This window comes from Balaenoptera acutorostrata, chromosome 15 (genome assembly GCF_949987535.1).
Source record: "Balaenoptera acutorostrata chromosome 15, mBalAcu1.1, whole genome shotgun sequence".
In the NCBI taxonomy this organism is placed as follows: Eukaryota; Metazoa; Chordata; class Mammalia; order Artiodactyla; family Balaenopteridae; genus Balaenoptera; species Balaenoptera acutorostrata.
Genome location: NC_080078.1, coordinates 76563718 through 76579704, shown reverse-complemented (window position 1 = coordinate 76579704; position 15987 = coordinate 76563718). Strand labels below are relative to the sequence as shown.

At 39.0% G+C, this 15987-nt stretch overlaps 1 protein-coding gene and 1 pseudogene across 5 annotated transcripts in view; one reads left to right on the top strand and one right to left on the bottom strand.

The window, feature by feature from the left end:
* NCOA3 (nuclear receptor coactivator 3) overlaps positions 1-15987 on the bottom strand; it is a 126726-nt gene that overhangs the window by 17750 nt on the left and 92989 nt on the right. For all 5 annotated transcript variants that reach the window (XM_057528665.1, XM_057528667.1, XM_057528664.1 and 2 more), the window contains 12 exons: positions 11089-11193; positions 10044-10216; positions 9466-9566; positions 8091-8265; positions 7238-7426; positions 6962-7063; positions 5969-6109; positions 5549-5696; positions 4409-4800; positions 3358-4229; positions 2211-2346; positions 681-875 (listed from right to left, as the gene is read on the bottom strand). In XM_057528665.1, the coding sequence (XP_057384648.1) occupies positions 681-875; positions 2211-2346; positions 3358-4229; positions 4409-4800; positions 5549-5696; positions 5969-6109; positions 6962-7063; positions 7238-7426; positions 8091-8265; positions 9466-9566; positions 10044-10216; positions 11089-11174 (2710 nt within the window). In that variant the 5' untranslated portion in view covers positions 11175-11193. The remainder of the gene's footprint in view (positions 1-680; positions 876-2210; positions 2347-3357; positions 4230-4408; positions 4801-5548; positions 5697-5968; positions 6110-6961; positions 7064-7237; positions 7427-8090; positions 8266-9465; positions 9567-10043; positions 10217-11088; positions 11194-15987) is intronic.
* On the top strand, positions 13902-14505 carry LOC130704839 (ubiquitin-40S ribosomal protein S27a-like; annotated as a pseudogene).

Below are 15987 nucleotides of genomic sequence, written 5' to 3'. Positions count from 1 at the left end.
GTATTCATTACAGGTTAGAAAATGTCTTGCGGGACTTCCCTGGGGCACAGGTTCGATCCCTGGTAGGAGAACTAAGATCCCACATGCCCCACAGAGCAGCAAACAAAGAAAAAAAGAAGAAAACGTCTTGGACTGAAAGTCTCCTTGAGAGTTTAAATCACCAAGACACAGAATAAATGAAGAATACTCATGAAAGAAACATGCTACTGTTATTCAAAAACCTGTTAATTCCAATTAAGTATTTTAAATTTGCTTTTCCCAAAAGAAATTTTTAATCATTAATATTCATTAGAAATAACATATAAGGGACTTCCCTGGTGGCACAGTGGTTGGGAATCCGCCTGCCAATGCAGGGGACACGGGTTCAAGCCCTGGTCCGGGAAGATCCCACATGCCACGGAGCAACTAAGCCCATGCGCCACAACTGCTGAGCCTGCCCTCTAGAGCCCGGGAGCCACAACTACTGAGTCCACGTGCCACAACTACTGAAGCCAACGCGCCTAGAGCCCGTGCTCCACAACAAGGGAGGCCACAGCAATAAGGAGCCCGCGCACCGCAAAGAAGAGTAGCCCCCGCTCGCTGCAACTAGAGAAAGCCCACGCACAGCAATGAAGACCCAAGGCAGCCAAAAATAAATAAAATTTAAAATAAAATTAAAAAAAAAAAAAGAAATAACATACCCATGTTTGAGCCATAATTTTCCTGACTATCCATCATTCTTGGGTTGCCACCCAACATGGGTTGCTTTGGTAACATGGGGAAAGCACCAATATTCTTTACTGGAGGGCTTGAGCCAACGGAAACAGGGCTGTCTAGAGACACTGCTCGGTTATATGGAGGACGAACAGACTGCACAGACTGTGGACTCCTCAAACCTGTTAAAAAACATAAAAGCACAATACATAAATATCCTCTGATGATTCAGTACATAAATAATCAAATACAAGACATAAATACCACCCACCCAAGAATGTCTTTCTTACCAAAATAAACACTGTCTTCCTTTACAAAATAAATAACTAAGCCCCCCAAAAAAAGAAAGAAAAAGAAAAAAGAAAAAAAAAAGCCTTGTATTCCAAATAAAGTAAAAAACAAGAGTCTCAGTGTTGGCTGAAGTATTAGGCACTGTTCTCTAGCCTGATATGGTCATTCATATTCTGCTTCGCTTAATAGTAAAAATTTTTACCAATGTTTCAAACTCCTGGAAGTTCTTTAACATGCATATTTAAAGTTTAAAATTTTACAACTAAATGTAACCAGATAAGTTGCCTTCTAATCAAGCAAGGAATAAAACAAAATTTCCTCCTAACCTTTTTCTTTTTGTTTTTTCTAACCTGTTTGATTGATCTAACTTTCCATTTCAGTTTCGGAAATAGTGCCACTGAAAATGAATAATCACCTTTCCAGATAACTGTGGATTATTCTTTTTCAATTGATACATATAATATATCCTTGTTAAACTGATGAATCAAGAAACACTCAGCTATAGGAGAGAGGTTGGATAAGAACCAGCAAACACCAAAGTAAGTTAGTGTCAAAGGACAGGTTTTGATTTGCTTTTTAATCCAATTCTCTGTGCCTAAGACAAATAAAGGTACTAGTAGGTACAGAGTACCTACTACTCACCTGCAGCAACCACAGAAGAACATTTTCCTATAAGCCCTGTGATTACTGGCATCATATTAGTTAGAAATGAGAAACTGTCCAAAAAGCTTTTAAAATCACCTACATTATAAATTAGTAAAAGAAACTAAGGTGGAGTACACATTTTAAAGTTGGATCCTAGTTTTAATTAAGAGTACATACAGGGCTTCCCTGGTGGCGCAGTGGTTGAGAATCTGCCTGCTAATGCAGGGGACACGGGTTCGAGCCCTGGTCTGGGAAGATCCCACATGCCACGGAGCAGCTGGGCCCGTGAGCCACAATTGCTGAGCCTGCGCGTCTGGAGCCTGTGCCCCGCGACGGGAGGGGCCGCGATAGAGAAAGGCCCGCGCACCGCGATGAAGAGCGGTCCCCGCACCGCGATGAAGAGTGGCCCCCGCTTGCCGCAACTGGAGAAAGCCCTCGCACGAACCGAAGACCCAACACAGCCAAAAAATAAATAAATAAATAAAAAAAAAAAAAAAAAAAAAAAAAAAAAAAAAAAAGAGTACATACAGATGTGCAGAAAAGTTCAAAGGCAGCAAGAATAAAATCTAGTTCTTTCTTACCCAGAGAATTAGTTCCTTGAAACATTTGTTGCTTCGTTACCAGATTACTACCATTTGTGGATATGGAATTATTGTAGAAGTCAGAATTAGTCAGATCACCAAGAATAGCATCTAGATTATCCAAGTCTCCAGATCCCTGAAAATAATTTTTTGTAATTAACCTGTGAACATTACTAGATACATAGGTATAAAACACACTCATCAGAGGACAAGAGCTGAAATGGGAACAAGTAAAACACAACAGTTACCTGAAATGGTAACGCCCAACTTAGAGGCTAGCTAGCTGATCATGACCCCATCCCTACACGACTTCCTTGAAAGTAAAAACAGCTGAAAATACTGAGATAAATCCATGGGTTTGGAGGTGCTTTCAAAGGGGCATTTTTTTAATTTACCCTATATGTTTAATTCTCAAACTGCAGGATATTTTCCAGCAAACATTAGTCAGAATCATGAGCTGACAGAGATGTCTGCCTCTACACATACTTCTGAAAACATGTATGATTAATAATAATTTTTTAAAATTTTTTTAAATAATAATAGTAATAAAAATAAGCTGATGTTCAACAAGATATTCATAGCTATGCTTTAAAAAGGGCTTTTGGTCAATACATTTGGGAAACACTAAACAAAGTTTAAACAAAGTTAAACACACATCCTAACAATAGGACTTCTCCAAGACTTTAATTTTCTCAGGTGCATATTAACGTCTTCCAGAACAGTGTTCCTCAAGAGGAGTCTGGGATATGCTTGTATAGAATGTGATCATGTATATGAAACTTGATCTTAGGTAAAAATCAAAATTCTGTTGCCTAATACAAAAGGTTTTTCCCATTTCTACCATACACTTAATGACCCAATGTGTTCATTCCAATAATAAAAACTTCCATGAAAGATTTCAAATTGGCTACTAATGAGGTATAGTCACATTTGAAAGCATACATATCTGATTATTTCTACACTGCATCATAATGCACTTTACTGATGCTCAGAAGAGCTACCAAAAAAGTGACAGCTCCAGATTAACTTCCATTAAATAAACCTAAAACAGAAGGTAAGAATTTGTGTATAACACATTGTCTTTCTAACACAGAAATGCAATGCTGAAATACAATGCCTAAACTGGAATATACAGAAGACAAGTTACCTCTTCATTTGTTTCTGTCTTAATTTTAGCGTCCTTCCCTTGACTTGAGCTCGGGATGGTGGAGCTGCTGCACTGGCTCACTTTACCGTCTACGCCACCTTCCACTTTGGGCTGTAGTTCTTTGGAGAGCGTGTCACTAGGATCATCCCTGTCCAGCAGATACCTAAGCAGAGCATTATTTTCCTTTCTCTTAGGGCTTAGTTGCTCCTGCTTGACGTTTCCTTCTACACAAGACGTTGTACTGCTAGTGTCTTTCCCAGTGGCTTCGGCGGTAATCTTGGCTACCTCAGCCGGTGAATTCCCATTCTGCAGCAACTTGTGCAAAATCCGGTGCTTCTCTTGCAGCAGTGACCCGTGCATATTGGATGTGGAGGACACTCCTCCAGACGTCGAAGAGGAGACCCCAGAGGGGCTGGTGACACTAATGGAAGAGTCTTTACAACTTGAATCCAGGGGCGAGTTGGTCAAGGAGGAATGACCCCGGTCCTCAGAAGAACAGGTAAGTAACTGTAGTAATTTTTTGTGACCTTTGCTTTCCAGAGGACCCCGCTGATTCTCTGGCCCTTCCACACTGCTCTCCTTACTTTCTTTGTCATTGAGGTGATCTCTGCTATTTGACTGACACATTGAACTCTCCACTGGATTCTGGTCGCAATACAAGCCTAGGGGACTCTTGGAATCTTGACTGTTCACTTTACTTGGTTGACTTACATTCATATTGGGAGAGTTATCCAATTTGGGACCTGGTGAAGACAGAGTAGATAAAAGAGAAGTCCCTACTCCCTCACTGATAGCTTGAAGGGCACTGAGAGAGCTGCTAGAAAAGCTGTGACTCCCAGTATTGCCAGAAGATCCCATGGGAGAGTGCACACCTGGATTTGGAGAAAAATCAGGAAAAGAATTAGACTATCAGACGCTATAACAAACCACTACTTAACACTTCAAAGTTTCTGTTTTAAAATGAATTAACTTTACAAGAATTACAGTGGTATGGGAAGAAAAGAATTACTGAAAAAAAAAAAATAAAGAAAAGGAAATGTAACACAAATACCTGCAACAGGAGAAAACTGATGTGAGGCCATCTTTGGACTCCCACGATTACGAGGAGAAATCATAATATTCTGCTGGCTGGAGCCAAGACCAGGACTCCCATGTGGAGGGCTACTCATGTTGAGACCACAGTTGCTGTTCTGGTAGGAAGATGGTGACTGCATGCCTGGCCCAGGGTTCATTGAAGCTATGCTACCGGAAGGCCCATACCTGGCTCCAGTCATCTGCCCCGTGGTGCCGGGCTCAGCCAAGCCGTAGGTCCTGCTGCTCAGCATCTGCAAGCCTGGGTTTGGCGACATGTTCACGCTGCCTACCGAACTGTTGCATCCAGCCGCTGGAGGTCTAATGCCTTGTCCAACAGGATTTGGGTTTGGTCTATACCCATTCTGTTCCCTGCAAAGAAACAGAACAATGTTTTACTAAAAAATTACAGGCATGCGTTAAAAGCCTGAATCAGATTTTTTTTTTTAAGGATGAATTAAGTGGCCCAGAAACTTAACTTCTTAGGTGCCATTCCAATGCCTAGTGACAATAATAATCTAGACACTGATCAGTTATTAATCTAATAACATACTTTTAATAAGCTACAGAATCTAAATGAGTGACACCATCAGAGCACCACGAAGGGCCCAAAGCTATGTTAGCTGGAATCTCAGTGGGGCTTTACAGGAGTTCCCATACACCAAGGGGTTAACCTGGAGGCGCCTGCAAATTACTCAAGATGATGAATGGGTGAATATCCTGCTCCTTCGTGTGTTGCTCATTTACCATTAGCAACAGCAACAGTAACTATTTCTTCTTGAAGTCTACCTTCAAATTTTAAATTCAATTCCTAAAAGCAATGTAATATATCATTAGAAATGAAAAGTAACAGAGGTAGTCAGATTTTATGTATTCTTTTATCCACTAGCCTTCCCATCCTCCAGCTTTCCCAGGAATTAATTACTTAATGAACAAATCCTCATTTACACATAAAAATATAACCTTAAAGAAAACATACTTCAGGAATCTAAGTGCACTTCAGCAAACCCAAGCACTGCCTGCTTTTCTTCTTAATTTTTCTCCCTTTTTACACTAATAATAAAGCATCTCGAGAACACTGCTGCATTTAATATGAGAATACAAAGTAATCTATGATTACCTCTGAAGAAAGTGGGTTGAGACAAAGCCGTGACGATCATTTGTTACAGGATTTCGAAAGAGTTTGCTTTTTGTTTGTGCAGTCACTATAGTGCCATCAGCCAAAGAGAATCGATACACTGGGGTTTCTGCATGGCCATGGATATAAGCTTTTGGAGAAAATATCCCATTACTAGTAACTACAACTGGCAAAACAAATGCATACAGGAGAAAACAGAAAGGAAATATACAAGTCCAACATTTTCAAAATCCAGTGAAAGACTGGACCCCACCAAAATTAGGCTAACATAAGAATGCTCAAGAATCATTTTCCTACCTGACACAGACAACAACAACTATTGGTCATGTATATACTTATTGCTCTATAGCACATCAAACACAATGACAAACAAGATCCAGAATCAACCTCCAAATTCTTTACCTTCTTGATAGTGACGTTTCTGGGACCATGACTGCCCATCATTAAGACTAAAAAATCTCTGGATACACCTTCGGATTATATCTTCAAAACCAGGCCTCATGGAAGATCTCAGTGAATTTGTATCTATGTTGACAACTTTTCCTATTAAACAGAAAATTGCCACTGTGTTTAATTTCATCATTGTGCATTATCAACTGCACTGACTTTAATTCTTTACTCTCATGGGCAAAAAAGGGCAGACCAAAACTGAAATTCATGTTGATGTCAAGAATTACTCCCAGTAATTCCCATTAAATTACCCGTATTTTTGAAATGCACTTCTTTATGAAAAATGGATTTGAAGTTACAGAAAAGAAATACTGGCTTCTGATTTGAAATGCTATTTGGAGAGAAAGCCAGGTGCGTCTACATTTTTTTGTGTGTTTATTTGAAGGATTTTAAGTGTCAAATACACCCAACTTAAATGCCCAGGGTTTTGCTGAATCTCTCCTAGGGTCGTGTAAGAAACATAAGGGACTTACTTCCCTGGTGGCACAGTGGTTAAGAATCCACCTGCCAATGCAGGGGACACGGGTTCGAGTCCTGGTCCAGGAAGATCCCACATGCCGCAGAGCAACTAAGCCCATGCGCCACAACTAGTGAGCCCACGTGTCACAACTACTGAAGCCTACGTGCCTAGAGCCCGTGCTCCACAAAAAGAGAAACCACCGCCATGAGAAGGCCACGCACCACAAGGAAGGGTAGCCCCCGCTCGCCACAACTAGAGGAAGCCCCTGCACAGCAATGAAGACCCAACGCAGCCAAAAATAAATAAAATAAAAAATTTAATTAAATTTTAAAAAATAATAATAATATTATAAGAAACATAGGAAATAATCCATGCAAAGTGTTCGTTACAGTGTAGGCACTTAAATGATAGTGCAGGCTGTAGAAAGTTAACTTTTATAAAAATTTTCAAAATGAACAAAACGTACACACACGCACAGTTTTTACCTGAAAGATCATGTCTAGTAATAAAGCTCTCAGGATGTGATGGCAATGCTCTTTCTCCTGTGGTAATGCGACGTGCCACACAGATCATACAGGACTGCAAATCTACAGTAGAAAACTTAACCAGGTAAGGATTACACTTAACCTTTGGGTGTGTCTATTCAATAGGCAAGTAAGAACATGGAATTCAGTAGGAGGAATTACAACAATGGAAATTACAAAACTACAAGTTTGGCTGCTATTGTTTGATAATCACCACAAGCATGTGATGACTCTCACCTTCTCCTTCCTCCATCATAGCCCGTGGCTGGGACAGGGCAAAGCACTGCATCGTTTCATATTTCTGGCGCATTTCAGGATTAGTGTTTATGTCTTCCAGAATGTCATGTGGTATTTTCATCAACATACGGCAATTAAATGTATGGCTTTTTTGTCGCTGGGTCTCATTAGTCCAGGTAACTCCATTAACTTTAGAAAACAAATTGAAAGGAGTTTTTTAAAAGCTGGCAATTCAGTCCATGACTATCATCAAGAATTTAAGCTATAAATCAACTATACTCCAATTAAAAAAAAAAAAGAAGAATTTAAGCTATACGTATTTTTTCATTATGCATCTTCCATAGTAATTTCTACAATAACATTTCAAAGTGGCAATATATAAAACACTGGAATAATTTCAATTTCAAATTCAACAGGTATCTCACTTATATTTTGTAACTCACTGTATATCCTAGACCCATGAAATGTATACCAAACTCTAAATTCGTATTTGAAAATTTTGCTATCTACCACTTGCCCTGTTCTACATAAATCATCACTTGGCTTTCTAAAAGGTATATTCAATTTTCTAAGAAATGATCAAGAAAAAGAAATTTTTTTAACTTACTTAGAAAATACAGGGACTTCCCTGGTGGTCCGGGGCTAAGACTCCGTGCTCCCAATGCAGGGGGCCCAGGTTCGATCCCTGGTCAGAGAACTAGATCCCACATGCCGCAACTAAAGATCCCCCATGCCACAACGAAGATCCCGCATGCGGCAACAAAGATTCCGCGTGCCGCGACTAAGATCCAGCACAGCCAAATAAATAAATAAATATTTTTTTTAAAAAGGAAGATACACATTAAAAGCCTACCTGTAGATTTTGGTAAGTTTTTAAGAAAATCCTTTCTGTCTTCTTCATGCAAGATATTGTAGACACTTGTGTTAACCAGGTCCTCTTGCTTATATTGCAGGTACTGGGTGACATTTTCTGACACAAATACAATGTTTCCTTCACGATTCACCACAAACAGGAAGCCATCCAATGCCTGAAGTAGGATATGTCAATATTGGCTATTATGGACTGAACTGTATCCCCTCCCCCACCAAAATTCATATGTTGAAGCCCTAAACCTCAATGTGACTGTATTTGGAGATAGGGCCTTTCAGGAGGTAATTAAGGTTAAATGAGGTCATAAGGGTAGCTCTAATCCAATAGGACTGGTGTTCTTATGAGGAGAGACAGACACCAGAAATGCACACACACAGAGAAAAGGTCACGTGAAGACACAAGGAGAAGGCAGCCATCTACAAGCCAAGGAGAGAGGTAGGTCTCAGGAGAAACCAAGCCTGCCAACACCTTGATCTTGGACTTCCAGCCTCCAGAACGGTAAGAAATAAATTTCTGTTGTTTAAGCCACTCAGTCTGTGGTATTTTGTTATGGCAGCCTTAGCAGACTAAGACACCAGCCTTAGTACTAACTAGAATTTGAAAAAAAAACTGTTGATTTAACAACTATGAGCCATCATTTCTATTAACATTAGCACCATCAATACAGGGTTGTATGAAAAAGACAATTTGAAAAGATGACAGTAAAGACAAAATCTGAATTAGCATCTAATCTAATTTTTGAAGAATTACTTCTTCAAAGGAGTTTTTAAAAATATGAAAAATCATCCTTAGTGCTTCCCATTTTCCCATTTGTTATCAAGTCAAGCTACAGGAACTATCCCACTCCTTAGTGAGAATTTACAAAGAGGAACTGAACTGATCAACTAAAAAGGAGCTGGAACAAACTAATTGGAACAAAAACAGTTGATAAGTGAACCTGAATAAAGGGCTTCAGGTCATGACTTAAAAAGAAACATTCTGTAAGTGCTAAAGCTTCACTCGATCTATTTAAGACAACTACTTACAAAAAACACATATTTTAAGTCTTAAAACTTCCTCCAAAACATAAAACTGTAGTGTGCCATACTATCAATTATGCAAAAATACACAAGAAAGTCTGAGCTAAAATATGCCCACATGCATTTTTATTGCGGGGGGGCAGGGCGCCACAGGATCTCAAGACTTATGTATATTTTAAATATAAGAGCATTTTATCATCATATTCAGAATACTGAGTTCTATCTCATGAAAAGAAACATTTTCTTTTTGCCCTCATATCCTAGCCAAAATTTTTTTTCTTTCTTTCTTTCTTTTTAAATCAACACAGCTTATCGTACAGCTAGAACCTTATACTTGCCTGAAGTAAAAGTGGTCCTAAGGAGTCTTTATCAATAACTCCTTGTCCTGTGGAAGATACATCAGCTTTCTGAACATCATCATCACTGGAAATAGCTTTTCCTGGAAAGACATAAGGCAATACTACAAATAGCATAGATATCAGTTATAGATTAAATCCACCTTCAAATTGTTCCCCAAACAGACACAAAGAGACACGCACACAGATGTGCATAAGCACATACACATTTCCTGATAAGAAAATGATGCTACAGTTTTTAAAGGTTAAAATTAAACTTCCGAGTTACCCAGGAGGACAGAAGATCCTCTAAATTTTCTTTCCCTACTAAATGTACTATCCCATTGCTTCCTGAAAGGGAACTAACAAGTGACAGGGCGAGCAACACTGGCCTTCTTCCAATTCTGGTGACTGTTTCCTAAAGAGCAAAGCTGGTCAACTCATCTGTCCATCTAGCCCCACAGAGGCTAGCCCTCAAGGAGCAGCAGTTCCCACCTAAGCAACAGGTAGCAAAAGGCAAATGTGAACACAGTTAACAAGTTCCTTCTAAAAGACTTGAGTGTTTTCTTACTTTGTATTACCTTGCTCTTTTATTTGACGTATCTGTCTTACTGTTTCCTTTAAAATTGCACATTTATCTGGTTTGACATTGAAATTGTCAATATCACTAAGATTAGCAGATATCAGTTCAGCCAATTCTTCAATATATTTACTCTCCTGCTCCCGTCTCCACTTTTCACCACTGCAGGTAAGGCTGGGAGGGGGGGAAAAAAGGCCATAAACATATCTATCACAAAGGAGCTATGAGCAGAATCAGTACCTACACAACACCATTACACTCATATATAAACAAATTAAATTCAGCCCATAAAGACTACCAAAACATTGTCTTGGAGACCTAGTACAATACAGTTGAAATTCATAAAAACCTAAATTCAAGTCCACCTGTTGTTAGCCTAGGCCTTAGGCATTAGTCTCATTTCATCATCTGGAAAATGGGGATGAATAGTCTTTACCACGAAGAGACAATAAAATTAACAAATAATAAAAACAGTAATAGCTACTTATTATGAGGTTTTATGAATTATAGGTTGTTTTTTATTTGCAACCATCACAGTGAAATTCAAGTGATATTGACCTTGGTAAATACTAAAAAAGCTAGGAAGTATCTATCACTGCATAAAATAGAGTATTTTATTTCTATTTTTTAAACTTCTAACTTCATTCAGGAAAAGAATGATGAAACCTCACAAATGCCAAAATATCAACTTATAACATGTTTTTAAAGGATACTAAAGATTCTCACTTGTAATAATCTTGTCTATTCCTGTTACGTCCTCCATTGAGAAATGCTTCTTACAATATCACACACTTAGTATAATATTCTCATTTCTATCTGAATCAGCCATAAAGCCTCTATTATAACATAAGAATGTCCCCATCTCATCATTGTACCACTGTACTTACTACAAAGCAAAATCATATTATTTAAACAAAGACAAAAACAAACAAACAAACAAAATCTAACCAGAAAATGCAAATAACAGAAAGCTGAAATGTTTTCTTCAAAACAAATAAAGGCGTGGGAGGCACCCTTGGTGAAGTATCAGGAAATAAACTGCTTACCCTTGTCCTGGAGTATCACATGGCAACTTGCGTTTTCGTGAATCAGGGGCCAGTGGATCCAAGGAGTTTTCTCCTAATCCGCTCATCGTGAATATACATCAGCAACTAAGAAAGAATAATAAGATACAAACATTATAAAATATTCATGACTCTCATAAAGGTGTCATATGCTTGAATGGCTGCATTTTGTAATTCAGAACTGCTTTCCCTAAATGGTTAGATAATTCTCAAAATTCCTTATAGTACACAACTGTTCTGAAGACCTCAAGAGTTCCTATTCCAGTTTAATTATGCAGAATGTCCATCCAACCCCAGGACAAATGTTTCTCAAGACTGAGTAAAAATGCATATATTGAATACCTCACAAAGAACAAGGCATCTTCTGCATAGTTAATAAGAAAAAGAGACTGTCAACTCTCCAACTGATAAAATCCTAAATTCTACTTATACACAAGTAACATCTTATCTTGTCAGTTGGTAAGAAGTCTTCAAATGATAAATATCTAAATTATTTTCAGGCTATTTTCAAGGTAGCACATTTTTTCCTTAGACCGTTTCTTTAGTATTTATCATCCAATGTGTTTTTCTTCTGCTACTTCAAAATAAACTGAGATTGTGTAAATAACATGTAAACTCCAATACATTCTGCTTACAAATTAGATGTACAACAATAAAACTCCAGGTGGAAGGATTTTGACAAGATCCACAGAACAACAATTATTTTAATACTAACTGATGGAAATATAATATGCCTTAGTTAAAGTTGCATTGATAAAGAAAATAAATGTAGGCTATTTCTTGTTGAAGAAAGAGCAGATTTTAATACTCAGTGGTTCATAATTTTAAGACATCTACTAAGCCTTCACTTAACAAGAATTTTATTTGTCTTAAACTCTTGTTTACGAAGACAATCATTGTTATAAAGAATTCCAAGTCAACGGAGAAGTTCAAACACTCCAAACTACTTTTTCTTCATTTGTTAAAATGCATCTTTCATTCCATCTAGAGTCTGAGACATACATTGAAGGACATAAATTTCCACTAGGTGGCACAATACTGCCAGAATGAGAGACAAATTAACAGAAATGCAAAATTTTACACAAGATCCTGATCACACTTAAAATATGTAGCTTTAAAAAATCAAAATCAGAAGTTTTATATTACATTATCATCTTTCAGATGTTCTAGGTATGAATTAAACACCAACGGAATTTATTCTACGAATAATTTTGATAGTAAAATGTAAAGGCTGAAAAGCTAATACGTTTTAAGAACTTGGTGTGGTTTTCTTCTCACAACGTAAGTTAAAATAAAAGAGAAAAGAACTTAAAATAACTTTCACTAATGTGGCTTATTTATTTACTTGTTTATTGATTGATTGATTGATTTTTGGCTGTGCTGGGTCTTCGTTGCTGCATGCGGGCTTTCTCTGGTTGCGGCGAGCAAGGACTACTCTTCATTGCAGTACGCCAGCATCTCACTGCAGTGGCTTCTCTTGTTGCGGAGCACGGGCTCTAGGCGCGTGGGCTTCGGTAGTTGTGGCTCGCGGTCTCTAGAGTGCAGGCTCAGTAGGTGTGGCGCAAGGGCTTAGTTGCTCCGCAGCATGTGGGATCTTCCCAGACCAGGGCTGGAACCCGTGTCCCCTGCATTGGCAGGCGGATTCTTAACCACTGCACCACCAAGGAAGCCCCCACTAATGTGGCTTAATGTCATGATTTTAAAGTGTAACCACGGGGACTTCCCTGGTGGCACAGTGGATAAGACTCTGCGCTCCCAATGCAGGGGGCCCAGGTTCGGTCCCTGGTCAGGGAACTAAATCCCACATGCATGCTACAACTAAGAGTTTGCATGCCACAACTAAGGAGCCAGCGTGCCACAACTAAGGAGCCCATGTGCTGCAACCAAGGAGCCCTGGAGCTGCAACTAAGGAGCCTCCCTGCCACAACTCTAAGGAGCCCGCTTGCCACAACTAAGACCCGATGCAACCAAATAAATTTTTAAAAATAAAATAAAATTTAAAAATAAAGTGTAACCAGATCCCACAATGCCACAATACTATATTCTTCAAAAATGGCAGGGCTTCCCTGGTGGCGCAGTGGTTGGGAATCTGCCTGCCAATGCAGAGGATACGGGTTCGAGTCCTGGTCTGGGAGGATCCCACATGCCGCGGAGCAACTGGGCCCGTGAGCCACAATTACTGAGCCTGCGCGTCTGGAGCCTGTGCTCCGCAACAAGAGAGGCCACGATAATGAGAGGCCCGCGCACCGCGATGAAGAGTGGCCCCCACTTGCCGCAACTGGAGAAAGCCCTCACAGAAACGAAGACCCAACACAGCCATAAAAATAAATAAATAAATAAACCCAAAGTTAAAAAAAGGCAATGTCATAAAAGACAAAGTCTTTAAGTATTCCAGATTAAAGGAAGCTAAAGAGAAATGACAATTAAATGCAATATTTGATCCTATACTGGATCCTGTACTAGAGGGGGAAAATGCTATAAACGACACTATTGGATCAACTAACAAAATTTAGAATATGGACAATAGATAAAAGTATTTTACCAATGTTAAATTTACTGAAGTTTATTTCTGTACTATGGTTATTTAAGAGACTATCCCTATTCTTAGTATTTAGGACAAAAAAGCCATTATGTACACAAAGGACCCTCCAATGTTTGGGGGGGTGGATTACATACAAGTGAGTGAGTGAGTTAACAGGAGAAGAGGAGGGAAAGGGAAGGGAAGAAGAGAAAAGAAAGGAGGCCAGCAAATTGTTGACACTGGTTGAATCTCAGCTGGGCAGAAATTTTAAAATTCTTTGTACTATTCTTTCTCTTGCAACTTTGGTTTAACTTTAAAATTATTTCCAAATAAAGTTAAATGTATGTTCAGCTTTTTGGATCCGCCATCTGCGGTGGCACCACTGCCAATATGCAGATTTTCGTGAAGACCCTGACAGGGAAGACCATCACTCTCGAGGTCGAACCCTCGGATACAATAGAAAACGTAAAGGCCAAGATCCAGGACAAGGAAGGAATTCCTCCTGACCAGCAAAGACTGATCTTTGCTGGCAAGCAACTGGAAGATGGACGTACTTTGTCTGACTACAACATTCAAAAGGAGTTCACTCTTCATCTTGTGTTGAGACTTCGTGGTGGTGCTAAGAAAAGGAAGAAGAAGTCTTACACCACTCCCAGGAAGAACAAGCATAAGAGAAAGCAGGTTAAGCTGGCTGTCCTGAAATACTATAAGATGGATGAGAATGGCAAAATCAGTCGCCTTCGTCGGGAGTGCCCTTCAGATTAATGTGGTGCTGGAGTTTTTATGGCCAGCCACTTTGACAGACATTATTGTGGCAAATGTTGTCTGACCTATTGTTTCAACAAACCAGAAGACAAGTGATTGTATATTGGTTAATAAAAGACATGAACTAATGAACTAACATTTAAACGTTGAGTTTTATTCCAGTGATTTTAAAAGTGGGTTTTAAGCATCAAGTTAATCACACTATTTTCTTAGGTAACCTGTACTTGGCAGAATTATGTTGTATTTGATACCAGCTGTCTAGATACAGGCCAGTTTCTTTGTACCTCAGCAGTACTGACACTTTTGACTGATAATTCTTGGTTGTAGGGACTTTCCTGTGTATCATAGGGTGATGAACAGCATCCGTGGTCTGTACCCACTCGCTGCCAGTAGCACACCACCCCTCCCCACAGCCAAAAGTATCCAGACATTTCCAAATGACCCCTGGGGGTGGGGAGGAACCTCCCTCACCCCCAGATTGAGAAACATTGGTTTGTGTGAATTGGTATTATAACCTTGCCTAAAAAGAAGCTACAATGTATTGACACTTGTTTCCTACAAAGGAAGTTTAAAGGTGGCAGAGCTCTCAAGTTACCAGTTAAAAAATTCATCTGCATATGGCTGGTTCACTTTGTTGTACAATAGAAACTAACACAGTATTGTGAAGCAGTTATACTCCAATAAAGTTCTATTTTTAAAAAAAAAAGTATGTTCAGTTTTGATTTCCAATTTTCATATTTAAAAAGAAAAAGTGATTCCTTAAGAACAGAAATAGAACATTGTAAAGCAACTATACGCCAATAAAAATTAGTTTTAAAAAAACAGAAATAGGGGCTTCCCTGGTGGCACAGTGGTTGAGAATCTGCCTGCCAATGCAGGGAACACTGGTTCGAGCCCTGGTCTGGGAGGATCCCACATGCCGCGGAGCAACTAGGCCCGTGAGCCACAACTACTGAGCCTGCGCATCTGGAGCCTGTGCTCCACAACAAGAGAGGCCGTGATAGTGAGAGGTCCGCGCACCGCGATGAAGAGTGGCCCCCGCTTGCCACAACTAGAGAAAGCCCTCGCACAGAAACGAAGACCCAACACAGCCAAAAATAAATACATAAATAAATAAATAATTTTAAAAAAACAGAAATAGAGTAGCCACGTCTCAATACAATTAGTTTTATATTTGTTTCATTCAAAGGTTATTTTTAAATTGAGTGGCCAACCATCCAGTGAATAATAGCATTTTATTTTAAAAATATAATTTACTCCACATTCCAGATATTATTTCCTTACTTTGACGTTAAACATAAGCTGAATCCTCAAAACTGAGTAATGAACTCTTTAGTGGATAACAGCATTTCATTTGAAAGACATAATTTATTCTATGTTCTCAGTATTATTCCCTTACTTTGCTGTTACACATAAGCTGAATCTCCAGTACAGTTTAAGGTGCCTAGCATATAAGAGGTGATCAATAAGTATGCCTTGAAAAGTACTGAGTAAATGGAATATTCAACTTATCAAGTCATATTTTATAAAATAGATTTTCCTCCATTCTGATTTCTATAAAAGTTCAAAGGTTACTTTAAACTTTTAAAATTTTT